Below are 18,928 nucleotides of genomic sequence, written 5' to 3' on the forward strand. Positions count from 1 at the left end.
TCTAATGTCTGGGATACAAGCTAAATTATTGTTTCAGGGTGTTAATGTGTTTCTCTTGTTTTGTTTTGTTCTTTTTCAGATAGCATAACCAGTCTGAAGATCCTACCTTATGACAACTATGACTTGGAATAATGGCGACTAATTGTTTGGGGTTTTGTTCAGTATTATTAATTCTTCTGAGCGCCTGCTGTGACTGATCACACAACAGGCGCCAGCAAATCCCTGCTGTTCTTCTCTTTTCTCTGTTACTTTCATGGTTTCTAAATGTCTTCATATACAGTACAGACCAAAAGTTTGGACACACCTTCTAATTGAGTTCAATTAGAAGGTGTGTCCAAACTTTTGGTCTGTACTGTAGTTCATATAAATCCAATCAAATATATTGCTTTTCAAAAGCTTTAAGGTTTGCTATGGAAAACGTTTACTACTCAGCACCAGCATCAGTTCTGCTCTTGTTTATGTTACTGTGAAGCCTGACAAACTGCCTTTGCAACTGTATGTTGGTCCCTTGCCATTTACATGTGTTTACATTAAGTAGAAACCACTACAGGCCTTTTGGATATTAGATAATGTGACTTTTGAAAGACTTTCTTAGCCAGTTCCTAAGAAAATTCTTTATCCTGATAAAATGTGTTGTGATGTTATTTTTAATAAATCCATTTTTAAATGTGGCATTTGGGTTTTATTTTCAATAAATAAGGTTTTCAATCAGGATCATTGGTTATTGGTATGGCTCTGACACCCTCTAGTCTAGTTTGATAGATTTTGTTGACCTTGTTTATTCTTTTAACAGAAAAATTATTGCTGTGAGATGATCAGTTTGTGTGCTTCACAGAAAGTACAGAAAACCCTGAATATGTGACAAGAGTTCATCTATTGTCAGCTAAGATAGAATCTTCCTACACACTGGGTCAACGTGCATCTTTATCAAGGCAGGATTCAATTTTTGTTTGACTTCAGACACTGAGCCTTTTTATCTGAATGTGCTGTCTCTTAAGGTCTTATGATAAAGCGATGCGGTCAACTTAACTTTCACTTCACAGATAGAGAACTTGTCTGTAAACGTAAACATGCTCTGATTGCTATAAACTTCTTTTCACAAGAAATACCACCAAATTCGAATGACAGAAAATGAAGAAGTCTGTTTTTTTGTTTCCAACCATTTCTTAAATATTTACTCGCCTTTTGATATTTTATGTTACTTTTGAATAGATTAATTCTCCATGTTAATCTACACCTCTTATTTGTGCTCTCTCTACTTGAAGTCCAAATAAGACTCCAGATAATAAATCTCTTGTTTACAAAAATGTAGTATTTTATAGAGCTTTACATTTGTTCTGAGGTGAATATCCCTCTGATTAAGCTAGTCTGAGCAAGAATAAGGTTAAGTTGCAGCCAGGACCTGTATTATTAAATCAGATGTGCCCTTACGGTAAGCAATATTACCATTTAATAACCTCTTCCAAGTAGACGTCCATAATTCCTAAAAACACATCAAAGCTCTTCAGCTTTACAAATGAAAGCGTTTTTCTTAGCTTTAGCTTAGTTTCTATTGATATGTTAGTTGTAGAGTCCTTGATATGTAATTTTTACTTGCATCAGTGTTTTGGATATTGTGTTTTAAATTCAGCTATTAGTATGAGAGAATCCAAAACCAAAGCAGACTTATGCTGTATTAAATATTTACTGAGAACAGAACATATTAAGCGTATAACTGAAGCAAATACATTATACTGATTGAAGAGCACACCATATTACTTATTAATTTATTATGCTGTCTTATTTTTCTATTAGTTACTCTGACTGGAAATGCCTTATATGTTCTGTTTCAACCAGCCTACTGGTATTGCTAGTGGCCTTTTCTCTTAATTTCCTATGTAAATAATCAACTTTTCTGTAAATTACCACCCAACTCATGCAATAAACCATGACACATTCAGAAGGTTTAATTAAAGAAATAAAATAATCTCTATTCCAATTATTTGTTTAATAAGATAATAACACAATATATTTCCAAGTGCTTGCATACCAAGGAATTACTGATTTGATGATAAAAAGCTCTGCAAAAGTTAGTGTTCATTATGTCAAAATATGGTAATGTTCTTAATTTTTTTAACTATGATCCTGGTTTTATTTGAGGGGAGGAACCAGGGGTTAGTGACAGACATTCAAAACAAGGCATTAAAAAAGACAAAAACAAAGAAATATTTATTTAGATAAATAAAAGCTGCAGCTCATCAAACATTCTACTTTCCTTTCTTAAATTTGTGCATAAATTAACATTAAGCATGGAGAACCACTCCATCCAACTATTGCAGGTACAAACAAAGATTAGTAAGAAATATTCACACTTCTACAAGAAGTTTCAGTGCACTCAAAGCAAATTTCCTGGTTTTCTTAGACCCTGACTGGCTGTTAGCCTCTGGATTTATGCTCATTAAAGACGAAAATAAAGTTTTCTACTCCACGTAAGATATACTGACCGCTCCTAATCTTAAACATTATTTCAATAGACAGGAACTATACCTTTAAGAAAAGAAACTTCTACCTAAAAATTATGTGCTACAATTGCTTGCCATACAGAAGCTGCTCCTTCGCCGCCTTCTATTGCATCACTTAGCCAATCAACGTCCTCACTGCTCTAACGCGTCGTGACGTAGGGAGGCGTGTGTGACATTTGCTGCTGTAAGCTAGGAGCCGGATAAAAATGAACTGAGGCAGGAAATAAAGTATTTTTTTTTTCTTTTTAGCAACTAGTTTGACATTTTCTTTGGATTTTGTGGTCCTTCCAGCGTTAGAAGAGACAGTTTAGAGGGAAGGAGAAAACTTCTACTTTGGCCTGACACCTTTTATTATCGGCTAGCGCTTTTTACTTAACTTGTACAGTTCGGAGTTAGAACTGTTCTCGTTTCCATGGATGTTTCTAACATGTTGAGATAATTTCTGTAACTTAATGTTGTCTTCTTTTTCCGGTGCTGCAGCTTAAGCTGACTTTGCAAACTGCTTTTCTCGCCTACAAGGGTACATTTTTGCCTCCTTCTGCAGCTTTCTCACTTTCTTATGCTGACCTCTCGGGGCAGGTGTGTTGAAAGTAGGCCAGGTGTGCAGTGGTACAGATAGGGTACATTGTAATATAATCACGGTGTGTGGTACTGGTCCAACAGCCGACTTCAGGGATTTGTAAAAGAGGTGCCACCATGCTGCTCTCTCTTGTTGTGCACACATACTCGCTGCGGTACTGGTTTCCTGCCACCATAATGCTGGGTACAGCCCCAGCATATCTTCTGTCATGGGGAGTCTGGCGCTTACTTTCCACCGTCTTACCAGCAAGGTTTTACCATAAATTAGACGACCGACTATACTGCATTTACCAGAGCATGATCCTGTTCTTCTTTGAAAACTATACAGGGGTTGAGGTGAGTAAACCTTCACTTTGTGTGCGTAAAACTGAACTGACGTTTAGTTCTGAAGGCCTGTTTCTCCTAAAAACATTGCATTTGTGCAACTTTTAAAGTCTCGTGAAATATATTCAATAATGAAGGTAGAAGTAGTTGACTACGTCTTTAAAAGCAATCCGGATGAACCAGTTGGATGGAAAGATTCTGCATTTTTCTCTGGCACCTTCTTGCCACACCTTGCACAGAGGGGTGTGTGTAGACAAATCATGATAAAGAAACTGCCATAAAAATCTTTGTGCATACTATGATCTTGTGAAAGTATAATATTAGATGCAGGAGTATTTGATAAGATTAGAGTGCTGAATATAAATTCCCAGAGTGTTGATATCAGCAGAATAGGTTGGAAGCTAAACCTTGATTGAGTTTCTTTAGACTCTGCTGGTCTCATTTGTTTGTCTGGTAAAAATCTGTAAAATAAATTCATATAATCTAACAAGACTTAGAAAAATCTAATCTTTTACTTTGAGCACTTTTTCAGAGTTTGAGGGGGAAAAAAAACAATATTAATATCAGCGCAATATTCATATTGCAAAGAACTGTTCAGTGTTTAATGATTGTTTTCTTATACATTTCAGGTGTTTTTAATATGCATGTTAATGTAATTATTGAGTCTTTTGGCAGCAGATGCTCACACTGGACTCTTAATGACATTGCTCAAAATACTAAAGGTCATAGAGTGATTGGAGCATAGATGAGAAAGCAAAGAAAGAAGAATACAGGCATATATCATACCTGATATTGTTATAACAATGTTTACCATTAATAGCATCATCTCAAATTTATTTTGAGATGCCATAGGTCTGGGTTCAAATCCCAGGCTGGAGTCTTTCTGCATGGCCTTATTTTTCCCATGCCTTCATGGGTTTTCTCTGGGTACTAGAGTTTCCTCCTCCCACAATCCAAAAACACAACTGTTAGCTTAATTGTAATCTGGATGGATAAGTAAGTGTACTGAAATTAAAAGTTACTTATTAAAGCATTTTTTGTTGTGATTTTTACTCCAAGGGGAACATACTCTAGGTGATTTTACAGTTAAATATTTTCACCATCTATTTTTCTGACCTGTTTTTAAAAATGTAATTCTCTTTTCCTTTAGATAATTATATATGGAGATATACCAAAGAATAAAGAGAACGTCATCTACCTTTCTAATCATCAATGCACAGGTATACAGTATTTGTATATGCAGCTTCAAGCTATAATTACATAGAATTGTCTGTTGAAGGTTGTTTTTTTGCCTTTATCTTTTCAGCTGACTGGATTATCGCCGACATGCTGGCCATCAGACAGAGTGCCATCGGTCATGTCAGATACGTCCTAAAAGATGGACTCAAGTGGCTCCCGTTGTACGGCTGGTATTTTTCACAGGTGACAGCCATTAAGAAGTCCTCTACCAATTATAATCTAAAGAAAATTCCCATTTTTGTCTTACTATTTGTTATATGTTGTTTGTTTTTCCTTTTAGCATGGGGGAGTCTTTGTGAAAAGAAGTGCAAAGTTTAATGAAAAGGCCATGAAGAGGAAGCTTCTCAGTCAGACTCAATGTGGAGCTCCAGTAAGTACGCAGCTCTGGGGAAAAAATGACAAGACCACAACAAACAGTTAGTGAAAACAACATCTGTACCTTGTGTCATAGCCTTTTTTATTTCAGCATCTGTTTAATTCCAACACATTCTGCTTTAATGAGATAGTGACATTGGATTCTGAAAACAGTTTTTTTTATTATTTCAATCATTTGAAATTTCCTGCTAATAAGTCCCCAACACTTTTTTTTTTTAGTTAATCAAGTGAATATGTGTATAACAACTTTTTAGTTTTTATGTTAAAATTTAGAGCACCTATGTGAAGTTTCACTGATGTGAAAAGCAGTGCAGATTGAGTTGGAGGGCTTGTTTTTAATCATGTTTTTTGGATTTGACTCTGAGAGATTATGGCGTGTGCAGCTGCACAATCCAAATACTGCTAACATTCCGGCGACCTTTTCATATTGACACAGTTACAGTTTAGTTTACTCGTTCTTAAACATACACTGTTGTGAAAGAAAGCTGACCTGCTTACAGAGTTTGTCTGTCTTTTCTTTTTTTGTCACACTTATATGTTTCAGACCATCAAGCAAACAGAAATAGATTCAGCTGCGTGAAAAAACGTTTGCCCACTTTCTTATTTCCTCTTTTTTTTTTTTTTTTTTTGCGTGTTTGTCATGTTTGAGTGTCTCAGAACCTCAAAGCAATTTAAACATTAGTCAAAAACAACAAGTAAACACAAGCTTCAATTTTTAAATTAAGGTGTGTAATTTCTAGGGAGCAAACAAAAATCTAAACCTACATGGCTCAGTGTGAAGAAAAGTGACTGCTCCCTAAATCTAATAACTGGTTGGTTCACCTTTAGCAGCAGCAACTGTAATCAAGTGCTTGTAATCACTTGCAGTGAGTTTTCAGCGCTGTGCAGGAAGTTTGACCACTCATCTTTGCAGAATTGTGGTAATTCAGCCAAACAGAATCTGTAAGAGGAGTTTGGTTTTTCACAGCACTTTAAAATAAACAGGCATAACTGATTATATTATTAAATAGAGTAATCATATAAATTTGTTTTACTGTTGGTATTTATTCACTAGTAGGTGTGGTTTTAATTCCAGACCATTTTCAGATTGTCTTGGAAGTTTTCTAAGGTAACAAAAACAGGAGTTGTTTCGTTTTATTGTTTCTTATGTGAAACTCTATTTAGAGCCAAATTAGTACAAGGAAAGCTCTGTTGTGAAACCTGTGTTCACAAAGAAAAAAATCCTCAATATAATACTGACGCTGGGAAACTATGCCAATAACCTGGGATTAAAGATGCCATTCAGATTACTTTTATTTAATGAGTTTAATTAGCCCTTCCCCTAATGGAAGGAAAAAACTTTATTCGCTTGATTTTTGTTTTGTTTTGTTTTGTTTGTTTTATAGAAGAACAAACAAATGTGTGAAGTTTTCTTATTGGTATTAAAAGCTAATAATAAAATTAAACATATATTTTTCAGCTAGAATTCAGAAAAATTACCCAGTTTAAAGGATTTAACTCTGTCAGGAGATTTACTTTTACCATGCATAATCAGTTTAGTCTAATAAATCCTGTAAATTGTTCATTCCTGTACATTTTGAACTTCTATTTCCTAAATATAGAAAATATAGAAAATAAATAAACATTCAAACATCCGTCTGAATGTTTATTTTTCATTTTTCTCCCCACAGATGTACCTTGTCATTTTTCCCGAAGGAACTCGGTATAATCCAGAGCTGAAGAATGTTATCACCGACAGTCAGAAGTTTGCTGAGAGAGAAGGTGGGGGGAGGATTCAGCAGCCTCTCACTGCACACACTGTTTCACTGCAAACAGCTCACATCTGGAAAACAGCTGAGTTAGTTATGTTATGCAACCCGTGGTCACCTTGCAGGCAGCTGCCGTATCCATGAGAAAATTTAGAAAACCCCTAAATCCTGAAGTTACATGTTATTTACAATGCTTTTTTTTTTTTTTTTTTTTTTTTCCTTTTTTAGAAAAACGAAAATTTCTGACTGTAAAAGCCGGCTCAAATAAAGCTAAAACAGACATTTACGTACATGGTATAAAAAGAAACAAAGTCTTATTTTCCGTCTGTAAATCAGACAAAATATTTCTTGTTTTATCTCCCTTGGCATTACCAAAATTGAAGCCAGATAGACAATCAGTTAGTCACGCAGGTAGTTAGTCCTTGGTTAATGTGGGACCATTCTCTGCTCACTAATGCCTCACTCAGCAGATAAACTGATGAGCACATGCCATCCCTCCCAAGCGATTTATGTGGATTAAAGGGGAAGGCGATATTCAGAGCTGTGTCCCAGAGATAGGCTTAATCTCCACAGAATCTCCAAACAACATGAAGCCAGGCTGCACTTTAGCATCATAAGCGCCACCAGCAAATGCAATTAGTTATGCCTGCAACTAATGCAGTGTTGCTCAGTTCATTTCAGCTGACCTTGTGGACTAAAACATAAATAATCATGAACTTTTTCATGCTAATTGTGTTTGAGCAGATGTGAGCTGCTTCATATTTGTGCAGCTGTTGAATTTATTCCAGCTGTTGCTTTTTAAAAAAAATTTATTTACTTTGTTTTGCAGGACTGGCTGTTCTGAAGCACACTCTCACGCCCAGGGTGAAGGCGTCTCACCTCGCCGTTGACATCATGAATGAAAGTCTGGACGCCGTATATGACGTCACAGTAGCTTATGAGGGAACGCTGGACGACTCCGGTCAGAGGAAACCCGCACCTTCGATGGCAGGTACCTCTTTGCAACCGCATGGCATGTTCAAATCATTTTATAAGGAATTTTTTACATTTGTTTTTGTCAGGTAATTAATTAGTTTTTGTTCCAAGAGCACACCTGACAAAGAAATGTTGTTTTTTTGGGGTTTTTTTTTTTTTTTGCTATTTTTTGACAGGAATTGTAGTTTTGATTCCAACAGAAAATGAAAAAAATTACATTATGCATTGAAGCATATATTCCTAATCATTATCATGTTGTATCACACTAAAATATCCTCTTTTGTGACATGTAAGTACGTTTCCCTCAAGTATACAAACATAATTCCAGTTTTCTATTCATTTTGTGGCTATAAATTAAAGGATAATATTTTCATCGATAAAGAATAAACATTTATCCAATTTGTGCATTAACATATGAAAGAATGGCATTCTCCAAACAGGCTGTTGATCTTTAACATATTAAATTTACTCAAAAGGTTTAGAGCAACTCTTGTAGAAATTACAAAAGTATAAAAAAATGTATAGAAAAGAAGTCTAGATGAGAGTAAAATCGTTTCATTTTTATGCTGAAGCCTTATTTTATATATTTGTTTCAACTGGAGTTGCACTGAGAAGTCTACCTGTAGCCTTAGTTTTATTTTAAAAGAGGAAAAATTAGCTAATTGAATGAATATTTAATAGCTATTAATAGATAAATGAATACTTATTAGCTGTTTTTTCTCTTTTAAAAATAAAACTAAGGTTACAGGTAGACTTCTCAGGGCAACTCAAGTCTGCACAAACGTTGTTGTGTTCGGTCTTCCTGGTAATTAATCACACAGCAAACATCACCTTTTAACAAGCCTGCCTTCCTCTAAACTGCGTGACTCTCGTGTTTTTGGAGTCTCTGATTATTGTTGTTTGTTCCTTGATCTTTGAAAAACACTGTTGGAAATTTAGAATAAAAAAACAACAACAACAGGAGAAAAACATCCAGTTACAGTCAGGAATAAACGTGGATGTTTCTCGCAAACAAGGCAGAGAATAGAAAAGCATTCCTCTCATCACGCACTTCCTGGCCTCATGCGGTGAAGGTGGCTTTAGTGGCGTTAGTGGAAGTGACCCACGCCTCCGCCCAATCCACCACCGCTGCTCTCTAAACTCACTGTGAAGGCTCCGGTTAGAACTGTGACTTTCAAAAACCAAAATATTAATTTATTTGGATTGGATTAAAATAATGCAATAACAAAATATTCCTTTGGTCCACACAAAGGATGCATCTTCAGCTAAAAACAATACTTCTAACTTCATTGTGTGAAAAGTTCTTCCCTTTCTGTTTGATTTATCACCAACACAGTGTGGGGCTGATCTATTGATCATTTATTTAGACTAACATTCGGAGAGCAAACGTTTTTTTATCCTTTTTTTCTACAAAATGTCTTTTGAGTGAAGCTTAAACTACGCCACTTGAGGAGTTTTATTTTTGTGCGGTTTTGAATATAATGTTCTTTTAGCAAATTGCCTTTTTTGAGTCTTCATACTTGAGTTGACGATTAATCAATTGCTAAAGTAGATGACGATTATTTCAGCGGTCGATTAATCATTTCAGCCCTACAGTAGATATCCGAGTTTCTCCTTGGACTGAATGTCTGTGTGTGTTTTTTGTTGTTGTCATTTGAATTGTTTTACACAAAGCACGTGTTTCACGGTTGTTGTTACTTAATTAGTAACACAATAGATCAATTGATTTTTGTGCCTTCTCCTGACGTCCGTTAAAAACTTGTAACAGGAAATTGTCCACATGTGACTCTAGAGTCGCTGTGTTTTAATGATCCAAAGTCTTAATTTGTATTTTCCCCTTAACTTTTCTTACTTTTATAACTCTAGGAGGTGTTTACTACACTCACTACTGCAACACACTTCACATTTATTGGCTGATTTCAGATACTCTGATGCCAGAGTATCTGAGATCAGTTTGCAGGGAAAACGAGTCCAGAAGGAAAACCCAGACATCACATAAACTTGCCCTTATCTACAGTCAAAACAATAGATGTATGTTTAAATCTACTGGAACTGCAGCAAACAAGTCTGGTCTAATAAGTCTAAGTTAAGGCCAAGAACTGTGAGCATGACGGTAAAAAGAAAGGTTTAATAAAACTCATTGTAAGAGAATTACTGCATAGTCATGACATCTTTGGTCTCCAGGGAACCTTAGTAACCAAATTTAGTCCTTTTTTCTCCTTATATCTGCTGTAAGTTCTTGAAGCTCATATTATAGTGAAAACCTTCTGATTAAAAGTTTTACTTGGGGGGCAACTAATTAATCCTACAGAGAAACTTTATTCTTCCAACTCTGTCAATTAAAAGTTAAACAACATATAAGTTTGGTTATCATAGCAGAAGAAATAATGTTTTCTTTTTTCAGTTTATTAAAAATACATATCACTGAAGAAATCTATAGATTTTTTTTATTAAAATTGTTCCAATTCTTACCTCCTTCTTGTGATTGACACCTTTGACTTTATTTATTAAAGTTTGTAAATGTTATTTTGATAATGAGGTGATGTTTAGTTCTCCAGAGTAGAGAGTTGATTTCCTTCTTCTGTTCCACGTAGTTTCTGTTTAAGTTGTTGTTTGCTCTAACGAAGCCAGCTCTGCCTTCTCTTACATTTTCTGGATGTCATGTGTTTTTAGGTAAATTCTTTGTTGCTCCTCCGTATGTCACTGAGTTATGGATAATCATTAAGCTGATGTATGTTGTGTCTGAAGGCCGGTGTAAATCTGAGCAGCTGGTGTTATAGATGCTCTTTCTAGCAGTGAAGCAGCGCGTCGCTGTGGTCTTCGATCAAGTTTCCTCTTTTGGCCTTCGACGGCACATTTCCTGATAATATTGCATGTTGTGGAAACAGGAACCTGAGGTTCTCAGGGGGATACACGTGTAGCCTTGAGCCTTAACTCTTGGTTACGCTTTTATGTGTGACCTTCTCAGGCACTCTGACTTTTGTTTCTCCACTGATCGAACGGGCAGGTGATTTGGCTGGAGGCTTCATGTTGAAAATGTATAAATATTTTTGCATTATAGTATTAAAATGGACAATAAAGATGAAGCTAATGAACTAATCGAGATATTTGCTCTTTACATGTTCACAGCCTTGTTCGCTGCTCTTCCTCTCCTCAGGCTGCAGATTGTTTCAGCTCCGCATCCCAGCAGCTGCACTCCATCACTGTCACCCTGCGCCGATTTTAAGAGCTCGCTGTACGTGCCTCTTTGCTGAAAGGGACTTCCTGTTTTTGTTTAGCCTCTTTTTATTTTTTATGTTTGACAGAATTCCTATGCAAGGAATGTCCCCGCATCCACATCCACTTCGACCGCGTGGACATCAAGGGAATCCCATTAGAGCCCGAGCTTTTCCGCAGGTGGATGCACAAGCGCTTCGAAATGAAGGACCGGTAAGTGTGTGTTGAAATGCAGACCAGTCCTCGTGAAGTATGAGTGATTTATTCATTTATTTTACTTTATTTTATTTTTTGAAGAACCAAACTTTAACTGTATGAGGAAGAGAATTGCTACTTTATTTTAAAAGTCTAACTTTAGATCTTTCAAATTCTACCTTTTCTAATGAGGTTTTACAGGAAAACGTAAAGCTTTTGCCAAACATTTTGTCATTTTACCACATTTTGTCACCTTCCTAAGATAATGGCCTGAGTCTTTGCAAAGAAAGAAAATCACCCCCTATTTTTGCTAAAAGATAATTTAGGCAAAAAAAAAAATCTAAACACTTTTGACAAAAAAATGACAGGTATTTTATTGGGATGGGATATTTTATGCATGGGAACATAAAAAAATGCCATAGTGGTAAATTAAAAGGGAGTATTACCTTTAAAAGCTGATTTCTTATGTCACAAATGGAACCATTACTCCTTTTTTTCTTTACTTGAAGCATAAAAAAATCTGCATTAATAAAATAAATTTGCTTTTATAATATTTTTTTGAATATAGCTGAACATGTTATGAAAGCTTCCCATGTTGTTGAAAAGAATGAAGTTTATTTCCCAAAAAAAGTAAAGTCAGTTGTTTTATTGGATTAAAATAATTGATTTCATTGCCAGTTCAGCGACAAAAAAGCCTGACCTGTGTTTGTGCTGTAACTGCTGGTTCTGCCCAGTTCCTTTCACTTTGCAGTTTATTTTCACTCCCTCTTGCACTTCTCAGACAGCATGAACCCCCACCTAAGAGACCCGTACGTCTTTCTTTCTCTCTTCTTTCCTTAAAGGATGTTGACAGATTTCTACGAGTCAGAGGATCCGGACAAAAAGTGCAGATTCCCCGGCGAGGGCAGAATCTCTTCGCTGAACCTCTCCAAGTCCCTTCCCTCTGCGCTCATTTTGGGAGGGCTAACACTGCCAATGCTGCTGACGGAGAACGGCAGAAAACTTTACGTGAGAACCTGGGTTTACGGGACGCTTCTGGGCTGGCTCTGGGTGAACATTTCTCCCTAAAAGCTGCAGGGGAGACGGACTGCCATGGTGAGACACGGGGGAGACGCGGAAAGAGGTGCTCCTTTCCTGTACCCCAGAAACACTCGGTGTGTTTCAGATGCAGAGCCACACCTGAAGAGATCCAAGAATGTTCGACTGTCCAGCTGTTGACCGGAGACACTGAGAAATACTTGAACCTTTATGTAAAAAAAATATATATATATATATATTACAGATTTATTGCAACATCATACATTTCTCAAAATTTAAATAGAACAATATCCTAATATTATTAGATTTTGCCAAATTAGCATGCAGTTTTTCCATCAATCTTTGGCAATATATAAAGATCATGTTATTTTTTAAAAGCCAAGTGAGCTACTTACCTAAACAACAAAAAACAAGTCATAACTTAAGTGCACTGACTAATCAGTACCAGTTGTAATACTTTTAAGCCAAGTCCCATATCTGGAGGAATATGCACTTTTATCACAAAAAGTGATGTTTTTACACTGGCAAAACAAAACGGCGCACAGCTCCCCCCGTGGGGGTCCATGAACACGACACCAGCCGCTCTGTTTACCGTACTTAAATAGTCACGCTGATGTCCTTTTATTAAATGTTGTCTTATGACTTCGAATGTAGTGCTAAATTCACATTTATTCATGCAAATGTGAAGAAGCTGAGAATGCAATCTGCTGGATTGTTTCCGAGCACAGTTCTTTGTCACGGAGCTCGCATGGAGGAATGTGCGCCGACGATGCAAAATGTGTTCTACCAGTGTAAAATATTACTCAAACCTTTAAAGTCAGTCGTTGCCAAAAGCTGGTGTTTGCCATAATGTCGTGGGGGGAGTGTCTCTGTGTGCTTTATGTGTTTTGTTTTTAGCTCAGATTTACAGCTTCAGATTTGCTTCTGTCTTCTTTTCTTTTTTTTCAGTAAAGTAACCAGTTTCATTGCATTTATTACACCACCTTACAGTTCATGTGAAAGTATCTACCTAACAAAATGCTGACAAAGCCATGATACCAGTATATATTGCAGGTGCACTGAAAGCCATTTGTATTATCACATCATTGTATTAAGAAATGCACTGTTTGTCCATTGTTGTTTACTGTAAGAAAAAAACAATTCCATTTTCCACTTGTCACTTTGTCTGTAACCAGTCTTGTCCTCCTCTACTGTTAATCTTTTGTTTTTTCTTCATCTTAGTACAGCAATCGCATCATTTTTACATGCCGCTCTGATACCTCACTTTAATAATCCTTCCTTTAAAAAAAAAAAATCCTTGTCAGCCATTTTATACTCATTTTTATCCTGACAAGAGCGGACTTGTAACATCATCAGGAAACTCTGTAGACGGTATTTAATTGCCATCAGTTTTTTGGAAACGTGTGCCTTCTCTTTTGGGTGGCCACAGGCTCTTCTCCACCAGGCGACTGGTGGAGAAGAGCCGGTCCGCTTTGCTGGACTCAACTCTTACAACAGCTTGTGGTCATGTTGTCTACAGCTCATAGTGGCTTTTTTTTTGCTCTAAAAATGCTTTGATTTATACTTTTTTGAAGACTATTATTAAACAATGAAACCTGTAATATGGTTTGAGGTGTGGAACCTTGGGGTCAGATGGAAATAAAGATTTATTTTTTTTTCCTGGGGAATAAAATTTTTTGTTTTACCTTTCTTTTTTTAGATAATTTACTGTCTATGGAGTTAAACAGGCAAAATTTGAGGTTATTGTGATATAAAACAAAAAGCTCATTATAAATCATATCAAATCTATTTCCACGATGAATATTATCCCTTATGATTTGATATCAGCATTCAAAAGAAAAAAAAGATGGTACGAGGCCAGGAGGACTGACAAAAAGATGATCACAACACCAATTATTTTAAGTACTTGTATTTTATTTAGTATCAGGTCCAAACATAAATCAACATCTGAACAAGAATTGAATATCATTAACGACATTTTGTACTGACGTTAGTTCGTTATACTAAACGTCTGGAGATCAGAGCTGTTTCAAATTGGTACTGATTCGGGTAGCAAATAAACTAATCCAGTCACATTTCCAATTTTGATGAATGTCAGCGAACACAACATTAACCAAATCTGCCATGCGCAGTCTGAAAAGTGAGCAGCAACGACAGGAAGTGTAGGATCACAAATTGAAATCTCAGTGCTGATCTTTGATTTGGACGACAGGTAAGAAAGAGTTTCTCAGCGATCTGGGAGCTATTCATTTGGTATAAGATAAGAATATGTGTCTAAAGAAGTCGCCTTATTAAGAGCCTATTTCTTCGTTTTAGCCTCGGTTGTTCTGCAGTAGCTTGGTTGTGTCATGGAAAGACGAACAGGGACATCTAGCCGTTAATCCTGTGTACTACAGAGATTAAAATTGCGAAGCAATGCTAAGGAAGTTGATCTCAGTCGATGTTCTGAGTTAGCTAAACCTTTTACGGGACTGTGTGTGAATTGAATTATTTCTCGTTTCTCTTGATTGTTCTACTCATTTTCTCATGCAAACAATTTAAAAAGTCAACGTTGTGTTTGCAGCTCTGCACGGGCAATGGACTGGATTGCTTTCGGCTATGCTGCAGCCATCATTTTTGGTGGATTTATGGGATATAAGAGAAAAGGTTAAACGTACTAATTTCATTTATATTAATTTTCAGTTTATTTGCAATAACCTTTTGAATACTTAATTAGTTACAACACTTAATTTCCTTTTGGGATCAATAAAGCATTTTTGAATTTGAATCTTCATAGAACTCCTTCTCAAAGTTATGTATTTTTTTATCCTCACTGTCTTTAAATGATTGCAGGCAGCGTGATGTCCCTGATTGCTGGTTTAGTTTTTGGTGGATTATCTGCGTATGGAGCCTATAACGTCTCCAATGATCCAAAAGATATCCTGGTGCTGTTGGGTTAGTATATATTAATGCTAATTAGACCTTATCTTGGCTAAAAAGAAAATCAAGAAAGCCTAATCCACACATACAAAGAAGTAAGTTTATTGATTTAAGTTGTGTAATGAAGTGAAATGAAAACAGTTAATGAAAATGTGAAGAAGAGACGCTGCAAAAATGCATTGAAAGCGAATCTGTCGATATTTAGATCACCAAAGCCTCACAGACAAACATGTTGGGTAACGACCAAGAGCCCTCACAAGAGTTTTGCAAGCTTATTACACAACATATTGATGACTCTGTTTACAGGCATTCAGGGCTTCTAAATTGTACAATGCCTGTTAAAATGCTAGTCTTACGACATAAACATGAGAACATAATAAATAATTAACCTTTTCCCAACTTATGTTACAAATATCCAATAAAATTTTACTGAAAATGAACAAATCTGGTAGTAATAAAATTTAAAGGGGAAAACAACCTGATTTCTCCCTAATAAAAAATGTTTTTCAACCAAACTGTACAGTATTGATGTCACTTAGGAAATGGTTTGAAATTATGTAATTTTTACATTATTACGGTTTTTTTTAACATCGTAATAACCTATACCAATAATCATTTTATCAAGGCTATGTTTGTCTGCCTAGAGCCACCATCTGCTCCATGAAAGATTTATTACATCCAATGAAATTAATCAAAAGATTTGTTCAAGGGACAATGAACAATTGCAAAACAATTGGAAAACCTTTCCAGTTTGAATGGAAAGATGGGTCAAAATCATACCTGAGAAATTCATATGGGTAGTTTCTCCACAAAGTCATTTCTACAAAAAAACTGAATACATTTCAGCAAATGTGTGGAACTTGTAAACATGTGGTGAGAATTCCATGAGGACGGCCTCTTCAGGAATATATTTACTGGGGAAAATAATATGTAAAGTACATGTTTTCCCTGTTTCATGTCAGGGGGTTTCTTTCATTTCACAAACTTGACTTTGGTCTGTGTTTCAGCCTCGTCTGGGTTGCTGGCAGTTATCATGGGAATGAGATACAAGAAATCAGGGAAATTAATGCCAGCGGGGATTATGACGGGGCTAAGGTGAGTCAGAATTGCTTATCTTGCAGAAAAGCTGATTTTGCAATGACCTGTTGAAACAGGTCTGCTGATTTTTTTTCTCTCTTTTTCAGTTTGCTGATGGTGTTTCGCCTGTTGCTTCGGACCATAATGTAACCAACCAAGCTGTACTGACCACACTCAGACAACTCTTGACTCTCTACAAGCAAGTTTTCACAAAAGGAAGCTGTTCTCCCAAATCTGTATTTTTTGTGAGAGCTTTTAAAAAGAATTTATTCATGACTTGTATGTGATTGTAAGCAAAATTATACTAATGAACTCTAATTTACTTATTGCTGTGGCAAATATGTCTAAACACTGCAATTTTTTTGTATTTTATATCTGTGAATAAAATGCAAATGAAGATCAGAAATTTTTAATAATTGAAACTGTAACCTTTAATTCTTGCATGTCTGCAATTGGGAAACAGTAAATAGGAACTATGTCTAAAAGATATGTAAAAGCACAAAAACTGAAGGAATTTAACTTGTAAAGTGCATATTTTTTCATATAAAATTTTCTTAAGGCCTGTGATTAAAAATAAAAAACACAACAGCCTCTGAGATATCATCTCAAAACTTCTCCATTTATTTAGTTTACGCCTTTTTGAAAATCAACTCCTGTGAATAAGATTAGTTTTTCAGTACAGTGTTATCAACATACCTACACCAGAGATTTTTACATGATTAGGTTTATTAGTGCTTTCTTGATTAATGAACCAGATTTTGTTGGAAGAGATTATTATGGAAAGGGTCCGGTGATGTTGAACACTTCCTTGACTGTCTTGACGTAACCTTCATCTGGCTGCGGCTTCCTCTTGCTGCCTGGCTGCAGAAACCTGCTGATGGCTGGCTTTAGAGTCATCCTGCCCTGGAAGGACTGGAAAGGAAAATGCAAAAAACAAAACAAAAAAAAACTTTTAAATTCAACACAGATTAAGTAGTGAAGGCTGATAACTGGGGAGGAAAACAGGAAATAAATGTTTGAGGCATTGTGCTTTGCAGAAGAATTCACATCGCTTGAACTTTTGCACATTTTGTAACATTCCAACCAGAAACAATGTGTTTTATGAGATAAAATGGTGAATTGCTGTAATGTGAAAGGAAAAAAAAAAGGCTTCCAAACTCAAATCTGAAAATTGCACCTGCAAATGGAAGGAGATTGGCCCAACTCATCAACTTTTTGGCCTACATTTCGATTCCTACATACAGGTGAAGACTAACTATTAAACAAGCCATTAAACATATAATTTCAATATTTAATTGACACTGGAAATTTGTGTCAAGACCTAAAAAAATGTCTCCATCCAATCTGACTGAACTTGAACTACTGAATGGGAAAAACGGATCAGAATTGACATAAACAAAGATGGTGAGAGACATAGCCAAAAAATACTTGCAACTATAATAGCAGCAAAAAAAAATTTACACACATTACTGACTTAATAATGAAGAAAGGTGATAAAGGAAGCATGAACACTTTTGCAAGACTTTGCAGGTCCAGTCTTACCTTGATGTTGGGAAATTCCTTGAGTATATCAGGAAATTTCTCCTCCAGCATCAAAGTACATTCAACCAGGAGCACATCTGCAAGGCTTAGTTTTCCTCCCACCAGGTACACGGGTCCAGTGAGTGCCTGAAAATGTATTGCTTTAATTACCCTAATTATGAATGATTTACATTTTTAAAAAGTGAGTTATTACAGCATACCTTTTCAAATACCGGCAGGTAGCGCTCTTCTGCTTTGCTCCGAATATTGTCAAGTTTGGGTTTGGTGTCTGTGACGAAGGGGAGGACCATGATCATTTCCATGTGATCAATCAGTCCCTCTGCATACATGTTGATCCTAATGGGGAAGTTTAAATGTGTCGAAAGATTTAAAAATCACAGAAACAAACAGATTTAGATTAGCATGTGGTACAGCTGGATCGTACATGACACGTTCTTTGATGTCTTTTCCGTGGAGGTTGAATTTCTCTGCGATGTAGTACAGGATTGCTTTTGTCTGCACAAGTTTAAGGCCATCAATCTCCACCAGCGGAACCTGTTGAAACATGAGCGACCCCTCTGCAGAGAAAATAAAGAACCAGGTCATGCAGAACACCACTCCCAGCAAAAAAAAAAAAAAAAAGACATACATATTATCCTCCCTTCTTTTTTTCTTTTTTAACAGTGTTTCCGCATACAAGGCAACACATGCGGATTAAAGATGAACAGTTAAGATTAAAAAATATTAATTTTGCATAGGTTATATAGAGTCCATTATTATTGTTTAACCCACCATTCAGGAGTTTTAAGTACTCCTCTCTGTTGGTCAGATAATGCTCTTCAAACTGTAAACAGAAAGCAGTATAATGAGTAATTTCATGACAGTATCAAATATAACTTAGATGATTTAATATAATTGCCTTAACAAACCTCAACTTCTGCAACTGTAAGAAGCCAGCGGATTGACTCCATTTTCCCCCTTCCATTGAAATAGTGCAGAATAACTTTTCCAGACATGACAGCGGACTATTGAATCTAGAAGTATGTGAACGTAGAACAAAACGGACAGAAGACCAAAAACTTCAGAGCAAGGTTCAAATCTGCGAACTGGGAAGAAGAAACTGTTAGGTTCAAAATATAAAGTTGCAACAAAATAAATGGAGGCGTGTACAACTCCTGAAGCCTGTATAATTGGTAGAAGTGATCCAATAGCAACATGGTA

General features: G+C 36.1%; 4 protein-coding genes across 4 annotated transcripts in view; 3 read left to right on the forward strand and 1 right to left on the reverse strand.

Annotated features, from left to right (window-relative positions):
- Window positions 1–671, forward strand: part of mcph1 (microcephalin 1) — a 34,261-nt gene extending 33,590 nt beyond the window's left edge. The window contains exon 15 of the mRNA XM_044136054.1: window positions 80–671. Within this exon, the coding sequence (XP_043991989.1) occupies window positions 80–132 (53 nt within the window). The 3' untranslated portion in view covers window positions 133–671. The remainder of the gene's footprint in view (window positions 1–79) is intronic.
- Window positions 672–2,644: 1,973 nt separating this feature from the next.
- agpat5 (1-acylglycerol-3-phosphate O-acyltransferase 5 (lysophosphatidic acid acyltransferase, epsilon)) lies at window positions 2,645–13,788 on the forward strand. The gene is made up of 8 exons (XM_044136104.1): window positions 2,645–3,416; window positions 4,555–4,624; window positions 4,711–4,826; window positions 4,924–5,013; window positions 6,689–6,779; window positions 7,596–7,757; window positions 11,047–11,170; window positions 11,995–13,788. The coding sequence occupies exons 1-8, from the start codon at window positions 3,198–3,200 to the stop codon at window positions 12,218–12,220; spliced, it is 1,098 nt and encodes a 365-aa protein (XP_043992039.1). The 5' UTR covers window positions 2,645–3,197; the 3' UTR covers window positions 12,221–13,788.
- Window positions 13,789–14,244: 456 nt separating this feature from the next.
- tmem14a (transmembrane protein 14A) lies at window positions 14,245–16,784 on the forward strand. The gene is made up of 5 exons (XM_044136106.1): window positions 14,245–14,402; window positions 14,754–14,836; window positions 15,023–15,124; window positions 16,117–16,204; window positions 16,294–16,784. Exons 2-5 carry the CDS (start codon window positions 14,767–14,769, stop codon window positions 16,334–16,336), a joined length of 303 nt encoding a protein of 100 aa, XP_043992041.1. The 5' UTR covers window positions 14,245–14,402; window positions 14,754–14,766; the 3' UTR covers window positions 16,337–16,784.
- Window positions 16,785–18,839, reverse strand: gsta.1 (glutathione S-transferase, alpha tandem duplicate 1). The gene is made up of 6 exons (XM_044136105.1): window positions 18,637–18,839; window positions 18,500–18,551; window positions 18,153–18,285; window positions 17,929–18,064; window positions 17,729–17,854; window positions 16,785–17,098 (listed from the first exon to the last, which is right to left on the reverse strand). The coding sequence occupies exons 1-6, from the start codon at window positions 18,721–18,723 to the stop codon at window positions 16,961–16,963; spliced, it is 672 nt and encodes a 223-aa protein (XP_043992040.1). The 5' UTR covers window positions 18,724–18,839; the 3' UTR covers window positions 16,785–16,960.
- Between the last annotated feature and the right edge of the window lie 89 nt (window positions 18,840–18,928).

Source organism: Gambusia affinis, linkage group LG13, assembly GCF_019740435.1.
Source record: "Gambusia affinis linkage group LG13, SWU_Gaff_1.0, whole genome shotgun sequence".
In the NCBI taxonomy this organism is placed as follows: Eukaryota; Metazoa; Chordata; class Actinopteri; order Cyprinodontiformes; family Poeciliidae; genus Gambusia; species Gambusia affinis.

Excerpts from the sequence above, each read along its gene's own strand:
- agpat5 (XM_044136104.1), top strand. The coding sequence starts at position 3,198 with ATGCTGCTCTCTCTTGTTGTGCACACATACTCGCTGCGGTACTGGTTT. Across the intron at positions 5,014-6,688 it reads AGACTCAATGTGGAGCTCCA|ATGTACCTTGTCATTTTTCC; the intron begins GTAAGTACGCAG and ends TTCTCCCCACAG. Across the intron at positions 7,758-11,046 it reads ACCCGCACCTTCGATGGCAG|AATTCCTATGCAAGGAATGT; the intron begins GTACCTCTTTGC and ends TATGTTTGACAG.
- tmem14a (XM_044136106.1), top strand. The coding sequence starts at position 14,767 with ATGGACTGGATTGCTTTCGGCTATGCTGCAGCCATCATTTTTGGTGGA. Across the intron at positions 14,837-15,022 it reads TATGGGATATAAGAGAAAAG|GCAGCGTGATGTCCCTGATT; the intron begins GTTAAACGTACT and ends AAATGATTGCAG. Across the intron at positions 15,125-16,116 it reads AGATATCCTGGTGCTGTTGG|CCTCGTCTGGGTTGCTGGCA; the intron begins GTTAGTATATAT and ends TCTGTGTTTCAG.
- gsta.1 (XM_044136105.1), bottom strand. The coding sequence starts at position 18,723 with ATGTCTGGAAAAGTTATTCTGCACTATTTCAATGGAAGGGGGAAAATG. Across the intron at positions 18,286-18,499 it reads GTACTTAAAACTCCTGAATG|AGGGGTCGCTCATGTTTCAA; the intron begins GTGGGTTAAACA and ends TTTTCTCTGCAG. Across the intron at positions 18,065-18,152 it reads GACATCAAAGAACGTGTCAT|GATCAACATGTATGCAGAGG; the intron begins GTACGATCCAGC and ends CTTCCCCATTAG.